Source organism: Lutjanus erythropterus, chromosome 8, assembly GCF_056507025.1.
Source record: "Lutjanus erythropterus isolate fLutEry1 chromosome 8, fLutEry1.hap2, whole genome shotgun sequence".
Taxonomy (NCBI): domain Eukaryota; kingdom Metazoa; phylum Chordata; class Actinopteri; order Lutjaniformes; family Lutjanidae; genus Lutjanus; species Lutjanus erythropterus.
The window spans coordinates 42,227,783-42,249,248 of NC_139324.1; the positions used below are offsets into that span (position 1 = coordinate 42,227,783).

The 21,466-nt window shown below is 40.3% G+C and overlaps 1 protein-coding gene across 1 annotated transcript; it reads right to left on the reverse strand.

The window, feature by feature from the left end:
* Window positions 1-478: 478 nt before the first annotated feature.
* map3k19 (mitogen-activated protein kinase kinase kinase 19) lies at window positions 479-17,266 on the reverse strand. The gene is made up of 16 exons (XM_084725555.1): window positions 17,066-17,266; window positions 15,815-16,009; window positions 14,693-14,853; window positions 14,291-14,406; window positions 12,656-12,837; window positions 10,496-10,556; window positions 8,725-8,812; window positions 7,879-7,962; window positions 6,174-6,328; window positions 5,367-5,401; window positions 3,035-5,242; window positions 2,298-2,402; window positions 1,617-1,855; window positions 1,215-1,467; window positions 887-1,095; window positions 479-664 (listed from the first exon to the last, which is right to left on the reverse strand). Exons 1-16 carry the CDS (start codon window positions 17,264-17,266, stop codon window positions 532-534), a joined length of 4,425 nt encoding a protein of 1,474 aa, XP_084581681.1. The 3' UTR covers window positions 479-531.
* Window positions 17,267-21,466: the final 4,200 nt, after the last annotated feature.

The following is a 21,466-nucleotide window of genomic DNA, read 5'->3' on the forward strand; positions in this document are numbered from 1 at the left end:
TAATAGTTTCTCATTATTGGTTGATAATTTATTGGCCCCTGTATTTATTGTGCATCCCTATAATGAATATTTTAATATAAGATGCAGTATGCATGTGATACTTACTATCAGAACCTAAATATATCTCACAGCACAGAATACCAGTTACACCATATGAATGTAAAATCTGGTTATTTTACAGGATTGGCACATTTATTATATTGCAAAAGAAAATACCCAAAGTCAGTAACAGAAATGTGGCATCTATCTCTTCACATTTTATAGATTCTATTAAAGTATCAAGTGAGATGTATAAAAGTGCTTCTCGTGTTGTTCAGTTTAAACCTGTGCATAAGAATGCAGTGACCACAGTTTCTTCTCCTTGATCAACCTGGAATGGTCCGGCTCACGAGCCCAGTGCCCCTTGCTCCCAAGCACAGTATAAGAGCATCACTGGGGATAGGTGGCGTAAGAACACAAAGTGTTTTGAGTCAAGTCTTAAATCATTAAATGTCTCCTCAAATTCAGGAACATTCTTAGTGTAACTCCTTGTTAACCGCACAGTCCCCGTGGGTGAACACAGCAGTTCTTTTTTTGCGTTTCCCAGGAGTTCCCTCCGGTCTCATTTTGGGGGATGAATGAATGCTTCAGCAGCTGGTCTGCAGATGGCCGTAGTCTCTGGTCACTGGAGTTGAGAGAAAACAAGTGGAAATTATTCCCAAACATGTCTATAAATAGAAAAAAATCCAGTGAATTGAGTCTCTCACTCAATTAGTGTCAGGCTCTCACAAGTATATTTTTCATTAGAACGGGTTGTAACAGGGTTAAGTGAGTTTATGGAAAGGCCGTGCTATCAACTAAAAAGACATTTGAGTTTGCACTGACGCAGGAGGACAACATGTCTCACCTTGTTAAACAGATTTTTACAAAATCCTTGGCCGTTTCTGAAAACCCATCTGGCAAAGAGGGCATCAACCCTCTCTGAGCCCCAATGTAGAACAAAGCAGCCATCTTGTCCATGTGTGCCAGTGGTGGTTTCCCTGTGGCCATCTCAAACACTGTGCAGCCCACACTCCATACATCTGACTTCCTGCCGTATCCCGTCTCGTTGATCACCTGAGGATTGGAAAAGATGAGTCAGGCAAGATCGAAGATTCACTTTCACCGACCAGTGAAATGAATAGAATCATCACAGATGAGACGACCACCTAAACAGACATCTACTGTACATCTACCTCTGGTGCCATCCAGTAAGGTGTGCCATGGACAGATTTGAGCAGATCTCCACTGTTGCTAGCAGTGTGATTCAGGCAGCTGAGACGTCGCGCACACCCAAAGTCTATGAGTTTGATGACGCCAGTGGGCATCAGCATGACGTTGTTTCCCTTTAAGTCTCTATGAATCACCCTGTTCATGTGAAGGTAGGCCACCCCCTCGAGGATCTGATGAGTGTATAAAGCCAGGACACGCTCTGGCAGAGGACCAAACCTGAGGGCAGTAAAAGGGACAAAGGGTGTGAAGACCATTTATCATTAGGCCCTGCTGTGAGATTTTGTTGCAAATTAGGTATTTCTAAAGCTCAGTGTTTCAACAGATACTCCTGGATAAGTTGCAAAGCCGCTTTGAATCAACCTTACCTGTGAAGGATGCTAGCGATGGATCCTCCAGGGACGTATTCCATGAAGATGGAAACCACATGTTGATGGAGTAAAGTCCCCAGGAAGCCCACAATGTTGGTGTGTCTGAGTGTTTTGAGCAGCTCCACCTCCCCCTGCAGACGACCATACTCCCTCTTTGCAGCGCCAGGGTCAGAGACGTCCAGGCTCACCTGCTTCACAGCTATCAGCTGCCCCTGACTGGTCAGGCCACAGTACACCTGGTAAGAAGGCAGGTTTAGTTTAGCATCAATATCTGGCACTCTAAGTTTAGTGTATTTTTATTTTAATATAGAGTGCATGCCTGTATGAATAGAGTGCACCTGAGGATGTTGGTGTATATTGTTAGTGTCATGAAAGTTTCAACACAGCAAGAGTTCTGAGGGTCGACAGAGTGACCAAGCACCCCCTTTTTCTGGAGACAATCCCTGTTTTCTGTGGCCTGTCCCCAGCAATGTAGTGAAATAATATTTTATGTGGCAAGAAAGACTGGACAGCTTCATATCACTCTTCTTCTTGACTACTAACTACTTACAGAAGTTAAAAAAAAATTCAAGTGAACCCCTTAAAATCCCCCAAATCTTGGAAGTAAGTGAAACTTGTGCCACAAACTCCTACACTGTTTTTTTTAATTAACTTTACTTGATTATTCTAAATACTTACTGTCCCATATGCTCCTCTGCCAAGTACTTCACCCTTTGTCCATGTGATGGTGTCATCTACAACCAACCCAGAGCCGAGCAGAGCAGCACTGTGTGTCGTATTAACCTGCGATAAAATACACAGACCGAAGGTTAACAAAGTAAGTGACAGGGTTATGACGGATGACTTGGATTATGTAGCGTTCTAAACAGTCCATGTGGAACGCACTGACCGAATGAAATCTCGGAATCCATCCGCTATGGTCTGATGACGGTTTGGTTTTTTCATAGCGTTTAAAAAAATGTATCTGCCATCTTGTGCACATATCTTTTTCCAGAGCTTAGCCTCAAAGTCCATTCTCACTTCTTAACATTGCTAATTGACCTTAAAGCAATGAAGGGAGGATGTTTTGGACGGGTTATACCAGGAGCCCTGAAAAGTTAGCTGTTTTCCATAAAAGGTAAATCATCATCAGACAATAGCTGATTGGTTCAAAGACTGAAAAAACCTATAATTATTACTTTGCACATGTGGAAAAGTGCACTTTTATAAACCTATCGTCTTTTTAATCTGTTTTGATGTAACCATTTTTTAACTACTACCTGCAAAGGAAGGCTAACAGACAGTACCCTCCCTCCTCTCAGACACTCTTAGTAGCTTTCATGATTTTAATGAGCAGAGATTGTGTTTGAATATGGAAAGTTCCAAATCACTCTTAACCATAGCCATATTGTATTATAATAATGACAATGGTTTACCTCAGGAAATATGTTTTTATCTGGTACTGGATCGTCTCCTCTGTTAGACTCCTCCTTGCTTGGTTCAAGGTTTTCAGGACACAGGCTTATAGATACATCCCTCTCATCCAATGAGATCAGCTCCTCAGCCAGACATTGCAGCAGGTCATCTGTAAGCGGCCCGTCCCCGACCTCATCCAGAAACTTCTGGTAAACGGGTGACATGGTGTGGCTGTTGCTGCTAGAAGATGTCCAGGTGTCGATCTGTGGATGCTGGGGGCTTTGAGATAACGCAGGCTCAGGAACAAGTCCGTTTGGGGTTATTATTGAGGAATTCTCATTTTTTTCTTCTGCATGAGGGGAAGTCTCTGCTGTTGTCAATATTTTGTCATCAGATTTTAATGTTTCAGATCCATATCTCGAAAGAGCCTCCTCTATGATAGATAACATATGACCTTCAGCATTTTCTTGAGCACGATTATGACAAATGTTAACATCTTTAGATAGAAGTATCTCAGCCTCTGTGTGGTCATCCAGTTTAGGCACGTCCTTCATTTTATGGGGGCCTTTCTTTGATACAGGTGTGAGATGAGGTTTCACCCTTGATGACCCAAGTTTTGGTTTGCTTTTAGCTGAAACCACCATTCTCTCCGCTGGACTTCTCCTCAGCTTAGTCTGCACTTGTTTCAAAGGTCTGTGTTTGACATTAGCGGACTGTACTTGTCTGTCCTTGATTTTTTCACGGGAGCTGGAAACCCGGAGGTTGTCGTAGATCGGACCAGCAAACATCTCATAGATGGCTGGTCCTTCATCCCCACTTTGTATCTGCTGAAACATGTCTTGGTAGGTGATGAAGTCCACAGCAGATTTAGACCTCAGCGACCCCGGTAGACCGGGTCTCTTTAGCTGGTGGGTGCTCTTCAGATCCGTCGCTGGTGGGTGCTGTTGAGCTCCGTTGTGGCTCAACTTGTCAGGATTTGCTTGTTTGCTCTGTGCATGATCAATCACCTTCTTCCTTGGGGTGCTGGTGCTACAATGAACACCTCTAAGACATTTAAGCTTTGATTTTCTGTTTGTGCCCATCTCTCCACTAATTCTAAGCTCAGGATTGTTCCTGGTTTTATCCTTAACTTGTGTGGAAAGGGAGGAATGCTTCAGATTGCCTTTGGACTTGTTACGATTCAGGATACTTCGGTCTTTGATGAAGGACTGCTGGTCTTTTTGGATGTTTGGTTTTAGCTCACAGTTCGTGCTTTTTCTTTTGCTCCGTACAGGCTTTAAGGCTTTCAACATCCTCTCATTTCCCTTGGCATCCAATAACGGAGTTCTCTCCTCAGAAGTAGTAGCTTTTAACTTTACATCCTTTATACGAAGGATTGGGTTTTCTAGGGTTTCTTCATAACAGGAATCCTTCATTATTCTTTCTGTCTGCTTTTTCTGCTGCAGGTCATCTCTGTAATTTCCTTCAGAGCATGCAATAGCATCACCATGGTCATTATTCATATTAAATGTGGTCCCATGGCTAGTCTCAGGCTCTCTGTGGCACACATCAATCTCTTCATCCTCAGATTTTGATGTGATAGGTATTCCCTTGTTCACAGTGTCCCCACAAAGATTTACAGTGTCTCTTTGTTGTGCATTGTTAAATTTTATAAATGATTTGCTGTCAACAGGCTCTTTTGTGTAATTCATAATGGTGGATTTGCCTTCACAGAGTGAGTTCATAGCTTTTTCAGTGCTGAGGTGATCACTTGCATGATTGATAGGCTCTCCATGTGCTGATCTGTTGATCGGTGGAACAGGACAGATCCTTGATTGGACATTAAAATGCCGCCTCGTCACCTCAACTGAATGGTCTTCGGTGGAGCTCATGTTATTGGAATGCTGCAACAACCGGTCTCCAACAAACTTCAGATTTCCTGAAGCTATATCCCTCTCATCTTCCTCCTCGTCATCCTCCAGATCGATAGAACTCTGGCTGCTGCCGCTGCTGGAGCCGCTCTCCTCACTGCCACCCTTAGTGGTCAGAGGACCAGTGCGTGGGCTGATCCAAGACAGCCTTGCTCTCCTAAACTGGGTCCTGGAGCAAAGGGGGCTTCGGCTGATGGGCTTCAGGGGAACCTGGTGCTTTAATACTGGCAGAGATGCGGTATCTCTTGGCCTGCTGTCTAGTGGCGCCAACAGCTTGGGTGTTCTGGGATGTACAGCCGGCAAGAGACCCTGCGGGAACTGCAGAGAATAAGGACATGACAGTTATTCAGTGGTTCTGACTGGCGAGGTAAATATATATAGGCGGAAATAAAAAGGAATGTAAGCATTAAAAGACAAACAGGTGAACCTGGTTGAAATTCACCTTATGGTCATTTACAGCATCTTGAGAACCCAGTCCTGCAGACAGGAGGAGATAAAGAAATTTAAAACGACATACACACTGTAACATCAGCAAAGTAAACTACTACCTTCATCCATTTGAACAGTTTTGGCGTGAGTTGCTGAGTTTCGGAGGCATTGACTGTAGAGATGTCTGCCTTCTCTTGAATATAATGGGACTAAAACTAAAACACATTTTTGTGCCGCCACCGTCTGTAATGATCCACCTCTGAGCTGCTGTACTGGGACTTTGCTCTGCTTCACCAAACTGGGGGTTTACTGTCTGTCATCTACTGATACACAACCATGGATAAGTACCTCACACAACACCTGAAATAATCCAAACTATCCCTTTTAAGGTGTCCTCCTTGGCTGTGCTGTAACATTAGAAAATCTGTCTTTCCTATATGAAACTGCTCACAACAAGGTCTGTGGATTGTCTTGAGTAACCTCGTCATGATTTCTGGAGAATAAATAAACAAATAAATAACATTTGACCAATATTTCCAAAATTCTGCAACTCACACCAAAACAATCTTGATGGATACATAGCACCTCAGGAATATGTATTTCTTATTTTAGTGAATCATTCCTGTAAATGCATGATGGTTTATTCATACATTACAACACTGTTTCCTTTTGAATATTCTCATATGGTGGAAACAAAGTATAACTCCTCTGATCTAAAAATAACACCTTATAATTCTTAAAAAAAATTATGAATCAAAGCTTTAACGCCTATAGTTATGTTTTTCAGAGTTTTAGACATTTGAGTTGCACAGTTACGTACGGGTCTGGATGTGCGCTCTGGCCTGGACCATAATGTTTGAACACAGTAGTGGTTCCATGATGCTGGGAGCTGATTGGCTGAGCTGGGCGGGCTCAGCCACAGACAGCAGGCCTGGGGAGGACGGGGATGCAGTAACCACACTTCTTGTTCTGTGTCTGTGAGGGACAAATCAAAGTCAAAATTCAGATTTTGTATGGGTGCCATAGATGTCTTGTGTCTTCAAATTACTAAAAGGTGTAATTGTCAGAATATAAAGTGGCAGTCAGTAAAGTAAGTAAGATTTTCACTGCTACATAGCATTAAATGCATATACCTGTTTTTGACATTGTTGATCAAATATTAATAGCTTTGGATTAATAATTACTCTTCACTCTTGTGTTACTCTCCAGTCACCACAAGTGAAGGGCAGGAGATGTGGGGGCTGGGAGCCACGCCAAAGAACAAGCTGTGCAGAAGGAGTTAAAGTGTAACCAGACCAGGATTCTTCAGCCTGGACTCTCCTTCCCCATCTTTTGTGTCTTCGTGACTAATAGGGACAATCACTTTCAAAACTGGTCCAGTATTGAAGGAGTCTGCTGCAGAAGCAAAACTACATTTCAATGTAAACCAGGCAACTGTGCACCGTCTAAGTATGTTCACTGTCAGTGTCAAAAACAACCACTGACAGACTCAAGTTGTTTTTCTGAGTGTTGCACAACATGATGAGGAAAATTGCTACAGAAATAGACCTTTTTAGGTGTTTGGTTAAAGCAGAAGCAGCTGTTTTACAGTATTTTCATTTAAACTCAGCAGAAACAGAAGATCTCGGCTCATCTTTCCACTGCTCCAACAATCAGAATAAACTCTTACTTTTCTGCATTAGATGTGAAAATAGAGTTTTACTTTTCACTATAAATTACACTGTAAAAATTATGAAGTTGAGAAAAGTCAAAATTTCAAGGCATTGGATCACAATAGATTTTTGACTTTTGAGCCCAACTCAAATTCTTAAGTTTTGAAAACGTTTTACCAACGACTACTACTTCTGTTGAGATAAAGATAGATAAACTTAAAGCTTTGAATTTTAGAAACTCAGAACATAAATAAAAAAATAAAAAATATTGAGTAAACTCACTGAAGTGAAAGTAAGTGTTAAATTTTTAATATTTTCAATTAAAACTATTTAATTTTTCAGACAGTAAAAAAAAGACCATGCAGGTTTCCTGCTCACTGTGACCAAGTTTTATTTTTTGTGTGTTTTCATTTTCTTAAACTCAAAGATTCAAGTTTCTCTTTATAAGAAAAGTAAAATATCTCAACCAAAGATTATGAGTCAGTTTATTTCAAAACTTAAGGGTTTGAGTTTGGCTCAAAACTAAAAACTCAGTTGCAGTGAGTTGCCTTGAAATTTTAGGTCGCCTCACTTATTTTTCTTGTGTGCAGACATGTCAGATTTGCACAGGATTAAGATCACAGATGACCTTCACTAGACTAGATCTGTGCAAATGGGGCTATAAACACAAAAATACAGGTAAATCGGGTCTAGCTGGAAAAAGTTTCCCTGAAACCCTGGTTCAGGTCCACAGTGTGTCAGACAGCTGTTGTCATTTGATAAAAAGTTTTTAAAAGTTATTTTAGTGTATTTAATTCAGTGTTTCACTTCCACCAGTCACGTGAGTTATTTTTAACAAATGTCAAATGATCCAGCTCCAGTGACAGCATGTACCTGTACCTTGGGGGTACGGGCAGGCAGGAGGTCCTGGTGCTCTGTCTGCTGTCGTCCTTCAGGCTCGGCAGAGACAAACCTCCTCTGGAAAGTAACAGAGGAGGATACAGTTAATCTTACCTTCATAAGAAGAGAGTAGATGTATAGGCTCAGTGGAGTTTGATGTGGCCTGACAGAGAAATTCTCATTAACAGTATTACAGTAAGAATTACAAACAGTGATGGGTTTCATTGCCTTGTGCTGAAGTGAACATTACAGACCGAAAGACTCATTTCCATCCCGTCTCTCTCTGTATTTCTGGAAGCTGGTGCTATGAAATTAGAGAGCTGCTCAAAGAGCTTTATTCTCCTCGGAGAGTTTGGACTTGATTCAGTGCTGAGAGCTCCACAAAACAGACAATGGGTCTGATTCACCAGAGCCCTCTCTCTCCTCCCCCTGTCTCTGTGTCTCCAACCTGTTTGGGCAGAACAGGTTGTCCTCTGGACACGGTGACAGGTGCCTGAAAACAGGACGGGAGTGTAACCGGAGAGGACGCCATTCTGCTGCTGATGTAGACGTAAAGGGCAGTTGTTGACTGGCCCGGGGAGAGTGTGTTGTTTATAGTAGAGAGTGTGTGTTGAGGGGGGGTGGAGTGTTAACTGTACGCACACAGAATGTGTGTGGCTACGTATAAACAGATGCCGATGTGTTTATGTGTCAATACTATCAGCTTAGTGCCATTAATGTGTAGATGAGTGCTTCTTTAGAGCCGACACACATTCAGAAGAGTGTATATGATAGTGTGTGTGTGTGTGTGTGTGTGTGTGTGTGTGTGTGTGTGTGTAAAAGAGATTTCACTCTCCCCACCTGCTTCCCCTCCCTGCGTCCTGATAGGCTTGCCTGATGTCTCTCAGTGTTTCCATGGCGTTTTGGAAACAGAGGGGGATCCCCTTATCTGCTCCAGACACACACACACACACACACACACACACACACACACACACACACAAACAGTTACACCCACCAATCCTTTGTATTCTTTCACAGTAACACACAAAAGTAAAACTCATGTTACATATATCATTAGGAATGTAACAATATATTGAATATCGTGATAAAAATGTCTTGATATCGTTCAGAGCCGATGATATTTACACAGTGAATCATCTAATTATTTTCATCTAAGGGCTGCTGCTGACTGCTGAATTGTGTTTTGCAGTTGTTCATATGTAATTCAGACATTTATCTCCAAGGACAGTTTATGCCGATTTTTTTGCACATGCTTACATCATAATGATTATACTCATTAGCAATTAATTGATTACGTGTCTGGTCTATAAAATGTCAAAAAATGGTGAAAAATGTTGATCAGTGTTTCCCAGAGCCCAAAGATATTCACTTTACTCTCATAAAGGAGTAAAGAAACCAGAAAATATTCATATTTAAGAAGCTGAAAATAAAGAATTTTGACTTTTTTTTCATAAAAGCATTGATTGTCAAAATAGTTCTTCTCCTTTCTTCTTCTTTTTATTAAAGAAGCAAAGCATGTTACATCCCTATATACCACATTTATGGCCTGACAGAAGCTGAATATTGTTGTCTAAATTCAACAAAATTGTTCAGAAAAGTCAACATCTACAACAAAATGCCACAAAACAAAGGAAACCTGATTTCAAACTGTATTTCCTGAACTGTGACGTGTTTGTGAAGCAGTTTCACAGTGTGGAGGTTCATAAATGAACAGTGTTACTCTGAGGTTTCTGAAGTTCATGCAGCACCTGAATCAACTGACAGCAAACAAATCTGCTGTATTCCTGAGTTACATAACCACAGACCACGACACTAGACTGAGCCGTAATAACCACAGGTGAGTGAGACTGAGTCTTCATATAGAGTATAGAATATTAATGTAATGTTCAATGATAGAGAAAACAACAGGTGTTACCTGTTCCTGAACTTGTTGGTCCACTCTGCTCCCATATCACCAGCACGTTTACAGACTGGATCAGATACTTCCTGTCTCTGTTTACCTGCTGATCACACCTGTATTGTGTTTTTGCCTGCTGTGTCCTCTCGTCTCTGTCACTGATCTGCTCTGTCCTCTCTGTGTCTCAACCATGCTGTTGTGGCTGAGGTTAAGACGGGCAGGCGGGTTTCTCAGCTGAGAGGTCGTATTGTGTGTGAGACCCCTCCCACCTGGTCACGCCTCCCCAGCCCCCCTCCCTTTACAAGGCAATTTGATCAGATATTTGGGGGTCAACAATGCAAAAACAAAATAACTTCAAATTTCAAGGAAACTTACCATGACAGGTTTTTGTGTTTTAATAAATGTTTTGTTTGGATAATTCGCTTTTCTTCTTTAGGTAAAACTGGATCTTTGAGTTCTAGAGACACCCCAAACTTTGTATTTCAAAAATTGTTGAGTAATATAGTAATATATTCTAGAACAACTTTGGTTTTGGTTTGTGAGAGACTTTTATCCTCCTGTTGTGTTTTCTCTTTAACACCTTTCATCCTCCAGGACTGAGGATGTACTTGCTAACCCTCTCTAACAAGCCCTCAAAGATAAAAACTCTAATTTCATACATAACACCCAAAACCAGTAAAACTCCAGGAGTCCTTGAAGAAGAGTCCTTACCTTGGCTGAGGTCTTTATGGTGGTCAGAGAGACGAGGAGACCCTGGAGACTCCAGAACTTCCTGGAAAGAACAAAGGTAAGCAGTTCATTTATGATATGTCCCAGACTGAACAGAAGCAGGCTGGTAGAGGTCCTGCAGTCCTGTGAAGGTTTTCATGTATTTCCAAGCTGGCGGGAACAATTTCATCCTGTAATAAATATTTTCTGGAATGTGTAAATTACAAAAAAAAACTGCTACCAAACCACAAATGCATGCATTTTATAAAGCAGTTGTTAGATTTCACAGATAATTTCAAGAGGAACTTTTACACGTGTACAGAATCACAGGTTTACATGTAGATATACTGTTGTTTCTGTGGTGGTTTGGAAGTCAACTGACAGTGAAAACTTTTCTTTCCCCACGTCGCCTTTCCAAGAAAACACCTGCACACAACACCAGATCACTTTCTGTTTCTTCAGAGTCGAGCTCCCTGATGCAGATGGTGTCATTATTCTATAGCCGTTAAGTTGTGCGATCAACATTTACCTCATAATGATAAGTTAAAGCAAAAAAAGTTGTCTATTTGTGCTCAAACATGAAACCTTTAAGGATTTTTGTTTTATTCTCAGTTAACAGTCGGTAGAAATTTTATTTTAAATACTGTTTTTCCTACAAAATTATTTTCATGCATTGCTTCCAAATGTACAGTCATAAGAATGAGAATTTGTTAGCAAAATGTTAAAGGGACAGATCACCCCAAAATAAATACATATTTGGTCTGTGGTGCTGTTTATCCATCTGGATTGTTTTGGTGTGAGTTGACAGGTTTTGTAGATATCTGTCTTCCGCTGAATCGATGGGACTAAATAGCATTCGGCTCGTGTTGCTCAAAGCACCAACAAAATAAACAAAAAAACAATCTGAAAAATTCAACACCTGTGTCTCTTTCCAGAAATCATAACCACAGACCTTGTTGTGAGCAGTTTGATGTAGGAACTACTTTCTTTCTATGATAGAATCTAGAATCTACCAAAACTTCTTTCTGTCTGCTTGAAAGAAGTAATGTTTGTTGTTGTTGTTGTTGTTGTTGTTGTTGTTGTTGTTGTTGTTGTTTTTGCTGCTTTGAGCACCACATTCTGAGTGTCATCTAGTTCCAATATACTGCAGAGAAGACAGACTTCTCTGCAGCTTACATCTACAAAACTCTGCAACTCACACACAAACTATCCAAATGGATAAATGGCACAACAAACCAGAGGAAAAATATTATTGATTTCTGGGGTGAACTGTCCCTTTAAATATAACAACCCCCTGTAAGCCCATGTATTAAAGACAGTGTCAGTTGATTTTGGTTGAAAAAATCTCCTCCAAAATGAATTAGCTTCCTTTATATTTATCACCCTGCAAATTGTCCTCCATGTTTTAACTTTATTGGTGACACAACAGTTATTTGTCCGACTGAATGTCCTTTTATTTCCACATATTATTGAACTCAATGTTTGCACTAATTCCTTTTCAAATCCTTTTCATTTGGGACTTTTAACACCACACACGTACACATATATTATATACAGTTGAGTGTGTCAGTGTCAGATCAGATGCTTCCTCTCTGTTGACCTAATGATCACACTTTTATTCTGTTTTTGCTCTCTGTCTTCTCATCGTGTCCACTGGGCCTCTGAGATACTGCAGCTTTCATCCGTAAACCACCTGCTCGTCTCCTGCAGCCAACCAGCTGCCCTGCTTGTCTGCTCCATCTACACACACAGCCATGATACGGCAGTATGGCAGCCAAGTGTCAGCAACACAGAGCTCCCCTCCTCCACACACACACACACACACACACACACACACACACACACACACACACACACACACACACACACACACACACTTATTCAAACAGCCAATTAACTGCTTCCACATATTTGACTTCTGGGTGACTCCTGACTGCTGCTCTGCCTGTGTGTTTTGTGGCTACTTGAGCGCACACACACTTAAATACAGAGATCATTATCAGGGTTTTGTTGCTGTCATGTTAGTCTCACTTCCTAAAATTTGGACAATTCGGTCAAATATTGAATGCAACAACCTCTGTCCCAAAGATTTGAACAAGAACAACGACAGTCTTGACATTTTAAAGGTTCTTCTTCCAGAGTGTCTTGCTGTTTATTACTCACCCCTGTGTGGCTGTAGAGCAGAAAGCGCTGTTGTGGGGTTGGTATGTGCGTCGGAGAGGCGGCTGTTGACTGATTAGGACAGAGGCTTTCAAGGTCCAACTCTACGTCCGAATCCCCAAACTCTGAGTCCAAATCCTGGCAGGAGTATTTGTCAAAGGCGAGTGGTGACGCGGGGGCAGCATCTGTGCAAAATCAGAAAATTATAACCCTCTTTGACCTGTATTGACACATAAAGGTGAAAAAAAAATCAAACTCTTTCTCCCAGCTACTACCAGAGAAGGTCAAGATTTTAAAAAACTCACTTTGGGTTCACACCCCGTGCTGATGAGAAGTCTGAAAACATCTTTTTTTTACCCCGCTCTGTTTCTTTCATCCCGCTCTCATACCTCCCTCGCTGTGTCACCTTGTTTCTGTGTCACCGTCCTTGGTACAAACTGACTCACACACCCTCATGAAGGCTCTTAGCAGCGTGGTCACTCACACACACACAAACAAGCCTTTCTTACACTCCTCCACATAAGTGAAGGCTTTGAGTGCAGCAAAGGTTTTACTCTGAAAAACAGGATTATGAATAAACTTGGTGTGTTGTTCAGGTGTTTGCCTGTGAAAGTGTGTTTGCTTGAACAGAATCATGAATGGGAAGCCTGATTTAAAGGTGTGTGCACATTTATCACATGAATACCTTGTATTAAAAAACCCAGTTCAATGAATCACTAAAGTGAAGCTTAGACATTCTCAGAAATTAGGGTTCCAAAAAGATTCTTCCTGAAGGGCTGAGGTTCTACCCAGAACCCCTTTTTAAAGACAGGGTTTGTGAAGGGGTCTTTATAAGACAAATGGTTCCATTAAGAACCCTTTTCATCCAAAGAATGCTGTCTGGAGGAAAGAGTTCTTCAAGGAGAGGAACCTGTTTGTCAAGGGTTCTTTGTGAAAGAGTTCTTGGTAGATCCTCCTGGTTCTGGTGCAGGATAAAACCCTATAAAAGGTCTGTCAGTAAAACCCCTTAGGTGGGTTCCACCCCAAGAAAGTGGAAAGGCTGTGGATAGATAGTTTTTTCTGTAGAACATCTCACAGGCAAAACAGCATACAAAAGAGAGCACTATAGTTCAGAAACAGGATCCTTTTCATCGTATAAAAACTTTTGTTGACTTCATAATTCCAATCAGATTATAGTTATTTTTGAAAGAAACATGAGACTGTACAAATGAGTGGATAATCCTTCCTTTCCCAAAGCAGATCACATGCACTGCTGGAAGTAAGATCAGAATTTTCCCACAGCTTTAAAACAGAATTATCAGTTGTTCTGACTAAAATCTGTGAGCAGAACATTGATATTTTAATACCATGTGAACTTGATATGATGATCAGCAAAAAGTTGTTTACTTAGACATCTAGGAGACACAGTGACGTTTCAGCCACCTAACGAATGTCCTCACTGTCCTTTTTGCTTTGTTTTGGTCTCCACCAAATCCTCAAGGAAGTATTTGGATCTTTAGCTGCTAAATGTTCCACTGTGTTTACTTGCTGTTTGTTTGTAAAATGTCAGTGTGTGTGTGTTTGTGTGTGTGTGTGTGTGTGTGTGTGTGTGTGTGTGTGTGTGTGTGTGTGTGTGTGTGTGTGTGTGTGTGTGTGTACCTGTGTGACTGAGGGCCTCAACCATCACATGAATGATCTCCTCCTTCAGGGAGCTGCTGATGTTGGCAGAGTAATGAAGAGCAGAAGAGCCGCCTGGGTCTCGTACCCTCAGATCACTGATCGAAAAGTCTGAGTCGACAGGTTTTCTGCTTCAGAAAACAACAGGTATCTAAAATGTGTTTTCTTTGTTGATACGCTTTCATTTGGTTTGTTAACATGAGCAAAAAATGTATAACTTGATGCAGAGGCAGCCTCAAGTCTTGCTGCTGAAAAACCTCAAGTGAAACTGGAGTGTTTTTAATTTTGATGAAGACTGAACAAATAGACAGCTGAACACAGCTGCTGGTGTGTTCGTCCACACACAAGATAAATCAATGCATGTACACATGTGTGTTTTCTTACGCTGAAAGTCCCAGCAGTTCCTTGACCACTTCCACGGGTCTGTGTTCCCATGGCAACAGTGTCGCTATGCCCTCGAACAGGTCAGTGTCCCTAACAGCGAGCATCAGAGCTGTCACACCGTGGCTGTTGGGAACGTTCACATCCACCCCGTCTGTCTGAGCCTGATACATGCAGAAATATGAATTTACAAACTGCACATCTGTTTACTTCCTGTGTTTTTGAAACACTGGAAATACAAGCCAAGCCTGTTTCGGTGAAGTTTAATTTCTTTCTGTCAAGTTTCAGTGAAGATGCTGGTGTTAGCTAGCTAACATTGTTATTGGTTATCTAAGACACTTATCAACATGATCAAAAGCACTGTGGGCCTATAGAAAATACCTGGTAAATACTATTGACAACATGTAGCTATCTAACTGTGAAAAACACATTTTAAATCCAATAAGGATGGAAAAAAGTTTTTTAGCCCAACTTTATTTGCAATAAGACTGAATACAGGGACGAACCTGCTGTGTGCAAATATAATCAGATATTTCTGTTCACACCTCCCAGCATATTGACAGTTGTGTATATAAAACATATGTAACGGTAATGATGATGTTTTTCTTGATCAGGATTTTGGTTTTTTTTGTTGTTCAGAATTACTCTAATCTGGATGTCTTGGAGGGAAAAACAACTCCTGGATCTCAGATAATCCTGCGAGGATTTTTTTTAAATGAATTCCTAAAATTGGAATTTTAAGAAACTTGTTTTTCTAAAGTCTTTGAGATTTAGTGTCACATTTACCAGGTGTTGCCTCTGAAATGTATTATTGCACTTTAAATATAAGGAATCCATAGAGTATCTATTGATATTTTGTACTTTAGTTCTCGGCGTGTTCTCTAGGTTGTCACTAAGGTTGGATGAGACAGCTGACAGGAAGGAAACAGAAATGTAAAACTGATGTACACCACACAACACTGCACAAATAGAATCTGCAGATACACACACTATCACTAAATGTAATGACTGAATTAGGATCAATATATCTGATCAAAGTTGGACGACACATTCTATACATACATACCAACTGAATACCCAGCTGTGATTTTGTAACAGGATAACTTTGCTGTGTGGGAGTCTCACCAGCAGCTTCTGTAAGGAGCGCAGGTCTCCCTGCCAGGCAGCCTGCAGCAGCTGCACCTGGGGAGGCAGGTGAGGCCTCGACATCCACCCCAACACTTTCCCCTGGAGCTCGGGAGGAGCGACGTGGAGCGCCGTCTGCTGGCTGCAGTTACACAGAGTCACGTCAGCCCCGGCCGCCAGCAGCCGCTGGACCTCCTGTTAACAACATCAGCAGGTACAAACAATAAATACAAAAATAAAAAGGAAAATCAGGACACTTTTTTCTCTTTTACAGTACAGAAAAATATAACAAGCTGCACGTGGAACCAAAATCTTCTTTATTAGACAGTATTCATACCCTAATTAAAGACCATACACCTTATAACACATTAATAAGCTGTAACAGGCTGTATTTAGTATCAAATTTAAAGAAAATAGAAATAATATATTATTTATTAGACAGTATTAGCTCCTTTATTAGACTTTACTATGGCAATTAGGGACACATTACAACAGAGCTGTACAGTAAAATAAAGTGTATTATTTCCCACTGTTAGACCCTTATCAGACTTTATTAGAGGGTAATGTAGGACCTGTTACAACAAAACTGTGCTCTGGAAGTATTGTCATTATTTTGAGTTTGTTTTGGTCCTTGAGAGAGAATCTGTGGTGATGAAATGTATTTGAAGGCCACGCTCAGAGGGACTGACTCTGTCCTGTTAGCGAGCAACAGCAGACATGGTGTCTAGAAGGGAACCCCAGATCCAAACATTTTGACCAAAGCCATGAAAAATCTCATGAGAGTCTCGCAAATTTAGGGTTACCTTCTGTAAATCCTGTTGCTAAAATAACTGCTGGTGCTCATTTTTACCTCAAAATGATTCTAGATGTCGTGTGAAGGTGCAGGTTTTCAGTTTTGTTTAACATCAGGTGTAATTCAGTGTGACTTCTCTCCACAGGGGATCACTGTGGGAGTGTCTCTCCTGTGTTAACCGGTAAGTCACATGCTTGTTTTGAACACAATCCCCCCCTTGAGAGGATGCAGAGCAGAGGAGTTATGTAAAGAGAAAGATTTTGGTCACATGCGTGTTCGCATGTTGTTACTGATGGGAAAAATACAACCTGTGATGCAGCGGCACCTCTGACAAACGCTCACCTGGAGGAAATTTCCAGTAAACAATGGAGTGAAGTTATAAATCTGCTAGGCAACCAAAGCTAAACCATGAGTACACAACAAACTCACTGTAACACACACATGTAGATATAACTCACCTCAGTCAAGCCTTTACGACAGGCAGTGATGAGGGGAGTCGATCCTTCCTCCTCCTCATCTTCAGTGTCAGAGACTTCCAGCTCCTCCACCTCTTGTTCAAAACTCACGACCAGAACTTCCTGTTCCTCCTCTTCCTCCTCTTCCTCCTCTTCTCTTTTGAGCGTCTCATCAACGCTCCTTTTCCTCTCACTTTTGTCCATAGTTCAAAGGTTCCCAGTCAGATCTTTTTGTAGTTTGGTGAGACGGACAGAGCAGATCCTGAGCAGGAGGTCAAACAAGACTTCTGCTTTTTCCGTTGTTATGGAAAAAGAGAAATGACAAATAAATAATTGTAATCACTGTATATCTGATGCAGTGCTCTCGGCTCGGTGTCCTTCGTTACTCTGAATGTTTGTGTGATCGTGACTGTGATGTAAGTCTCTAATGATCCATGTCCCTGCAGAGACAGCACAGGGTTATCTTCTCACATTATTACTAATGCTGGTGAGTCTCTGCAATTACATCATTATCCATTAGTCTCAGTTTATTAGCAATGCCTCAATGTGGCTGACATAAGTTAATGAAACCATCCATGAGAAGATTGGCTATAATTATTCTCTGTCACCGGGTCAGATGTTCCCTGAAATCAGATGAAACGAGCTTGTGTTTACCTTCTCCCAGGTAAACCTACAGCCAGTCGTGCGTTAGCTGGTTAAAAATAATTGGATGGATGATTTTATTTTTGACATTATATTTTGTGGTTATTTTGTTGGAAAAACACCACTGCTCTTGTCCTCCAGAATCAACAAAAAATGAGTAGCAGATTAAAAAAAACCAAACAATAAACAAACAAACCAGTCAGTTACAACAGTAACAGTTAATCAGATTACAGCAACATTTCGTAAAAAGATATTACAAGATTACAATTTTAACCTGTATTTTTAAATAAAGAATGATGTACAACAATGCACCGTGCAACCGCTAATGTTAATTACACTGTGTTGCTAATATTAGCAGTTGCTACATGCACAGATCAACCGCTAAAGTTAGCAACGTAGACCAACCCCTCACGTTAGCAACAACGTTAATGTTAGCTACACAAAACAACTGCTAACATTAGCTACACAGAAAACCAGCTAGTTTACTAACCTGTCAATACAACTACTGTTGAAAAGTATTTTGGGCTGTAGGTGGTGATGCTGGTGTGTGTATGAATAAGTTTAGGTCAGTTTACTTTGGACTAACAGTTAATAAACCTAACAATGAAGAATGAACAATAGCCTAAACAATTTTACCATATCTGTTATTAAAGTAATCCAAAAGTAACGGAAAGTACTCAAATGACATTACTTTAATAATGGTGATACTTGGATCAGGTTACTGAATGGTTTGGGGGGGCGTGTCGACCGCCACCTGCTGGACGTAATACAACTACTTCATACAACCCCATCACAAATAATCCAAACTATCCCTTTAAGGTTAGGGGTGGGTTATTGTTAGGACACGTCTCCAGGACATGAGTGTGAGTTTCTGTAATGTTCTCAGTAGAACCTGAAGGCTGAACTCGTTCTGCTTTAATGTTTGACAACATGAACAGAGCAGCAGACAAGATGGCTGAAGTGTCTAATATATAAACATAAAAAGTTTATATAAAAAGAGCTTTTTGGAAAATATGGAGGAACTTTTTGGACTTTAAATATTTATTCTCACTGGTGATTATCAGCAGCTTTAAGATGAGACTAACAACAGTCCAGGACGATGTTAAAATGAACTTTTCTTTACTTACTGTTGTGATGTCATTTCTTCACATTCCTTGATGAATGAATCCAACCACATGTTTTATCTGAACGTCTGTGGACTTTTGACAAACAAACCTTTGATCCTTTTCAGCAGCCTCTCTGCTCGTGTCTCCTCTCCTTTCTCCTTTTTCTCTGCACACCTCCTGCTGTTGGTTTACACTTGGTCGCCTTGGAGATGGTCAGACAGGCAGGCAGACAGTCAGACAGGCAGACAGACAGGCAGACAGGCAGACAGACAGACAGGCAGGCAGACAGTCAGACAGACAGACAGGCAGACAGACAGACAGACAGACAGACAGACAGGCAGGCAGGCAGACAGGCAGACAGACAGACAGGCAGGCAGGCAGGCAGGCAGGCAGGCAGACAGACAGACAGGCAGGCAGGCAGACAGACAGACAGGCAGGCAGGCAGGCAGACAGACAGACAGACAGACAGACAGACAGACAGGCAGGCAGGCGAATTCAGGGTTTAAATGGCAGCAGGCAGTTTGTTGCCTGAGAGAAAGTGAGACCTGGAATATTAAAGTCATGACAGTTTTTCTGAGTATCATTATGTGAAAAATGAACCTGATGGAGGTTTGAAAGACCTGCTTGACTTGACTCATAGAAATATTTGCACTTATAAACAAAAATGATTTTTTTAAAGGAACAAACAGCTTTTTAAAGCTGATTTCCAGGTCTTTGTTTATAATGTACAAAGAACCTTTTAATCATATACATCAACATCACATGAATTAAACCTACAGTAAACAAAACATATAAATACTAGAATTATCACATAACACAATATATATAAAAAAAAGATTCTGAAGTACACTGAAATGAATTATACAGGAATTTCTTTTCTCATTAACTTTATGAAAATATACACATTTTGTTCTTCTAATTTGAAGTCATTTGACGTTAAATGATGAGTTGAATGAATGTATTGTCAAAGTAAATTTGTTTTTAAGCTTATTGAACATGTTTTCTCAAGTACAACTGAATTAATATCAAGTTCATTTGACTGGAAAAGTTCATTTGTTTTGATTCATTACAAAATTACCTCAACTTGATTTTTAAATGTTTTGAAATTCAGTCAACTCAAAATTTAAGTTTTAAGTTTTATTTAAGTAAAAACAAATATTTTTACTGTGTAAATTTTCTTTCTGCTACTTTACGTTTATACTTGCCCACATTTCAGAGGGAAATATTGTACTTTTTACTCCACTGCATTTAAATCAATACAAAATATATTAAAAAATATATTAAAAAATACATACAGTATATAAATTAGCTTTGCTGTTACCAGCTGTAACATTAAAACTACAGTAGATAATATTATTTCATTATAATTTGTTGAAATAACTCATTTTGACTGTTGCATGTCACTAAAATATTTAATTGAAGGGTTTTTTTTTTAATAAATGTGTCTGAGCGCCCCCCTTTGCATTTAGTTTACGAAAATAAATAAATTAAAAACTGGACACAGTCTGAATTTAACAGCCATACTAAAATTACCCCGTTACGCTGCCATTTTATTTTCCCTCTCGTCTGCCCCCTAGAGGCAGCTGACGGGGTTTATATGAAACAAACTTTCATGATACCTTTCAGTGATATTAAGCTTCCCTTCAGGTGGTCACTTGATGAGGTTGTTGAACGTCTCATAATGCAGTTTAAAGAAGAACCACACCAGACCTTGTATGGACAACAGAAGACGTTGCTATAGTGACCTCTGTTGGTTAAAAGATGTAAATGTATTTAACAGCTCAGTGAGGTCAGGTGTGGAGGGTTATTGGATAATACTGACACCATAGTGTGTCGTTGTTATGATCTAAAAAATGTCCTGTTAATAAGAAAAATATACCATTTCTGCATGAAATCCTTATTGTGTGATGATATGTAGATGTTGATGTGCCGTCCCTCAGACCTGATGGTAAATTCTGATCTGGTTCTTTCCCACTTTGTTTCCACCTGCTGTGATTCCTCCCTGCAGCTCTTCTCTGGTTTCATCTCCTGTTTTTGAGTCACGCTCCTGGTTGTCTAACTTGACAACCTTTTTGTCTCAGTTCTTCTACATCAGAGGGAACAGTGTTTTTCTCCTCTCGGTTGCTTCGCCTCTTTCTCTGCTGTACGAGCTCCTCTGATTCTTTAAGATTCTCTTTAAAGCATTGGGTTTATTTATTGTTCTGTTCTGTATCTTCTCTCCAGTCTTTTTGTGTTCTGAGGCAAAAACATCGACGCCAAAAACATCTTGTGTTCATGCTCTGATAATAAAATCTTTTCTCTTTTTATTCAAGGTTCTTCTTCATGTCATCTCTTAACTTTCTCTTCTTTCTCTCTTCACCATCAGCAACATAATCTTTGAATTTGAATATTATTATTTTTGGACGAGTGCCCTCCATGATAGATGTCTCATTTGTTGGCCTGTGCTGGTCTTTGTATTTTATTTTATGTTATTTACAAAAGGCTTCATAGTGCATCCTTGTAGGTTGCCAGGTTTGCACACATTGCACTAGTAATGAATTGTCCCATTATGGCCCACATCTGATTAAAAATTAATAATAAAAAAAACTCCCAGACAAATAAAAAGACATGACAAAAAAGAAAAAGTAATTATTAGAAATATTTTCAATTTAATTTA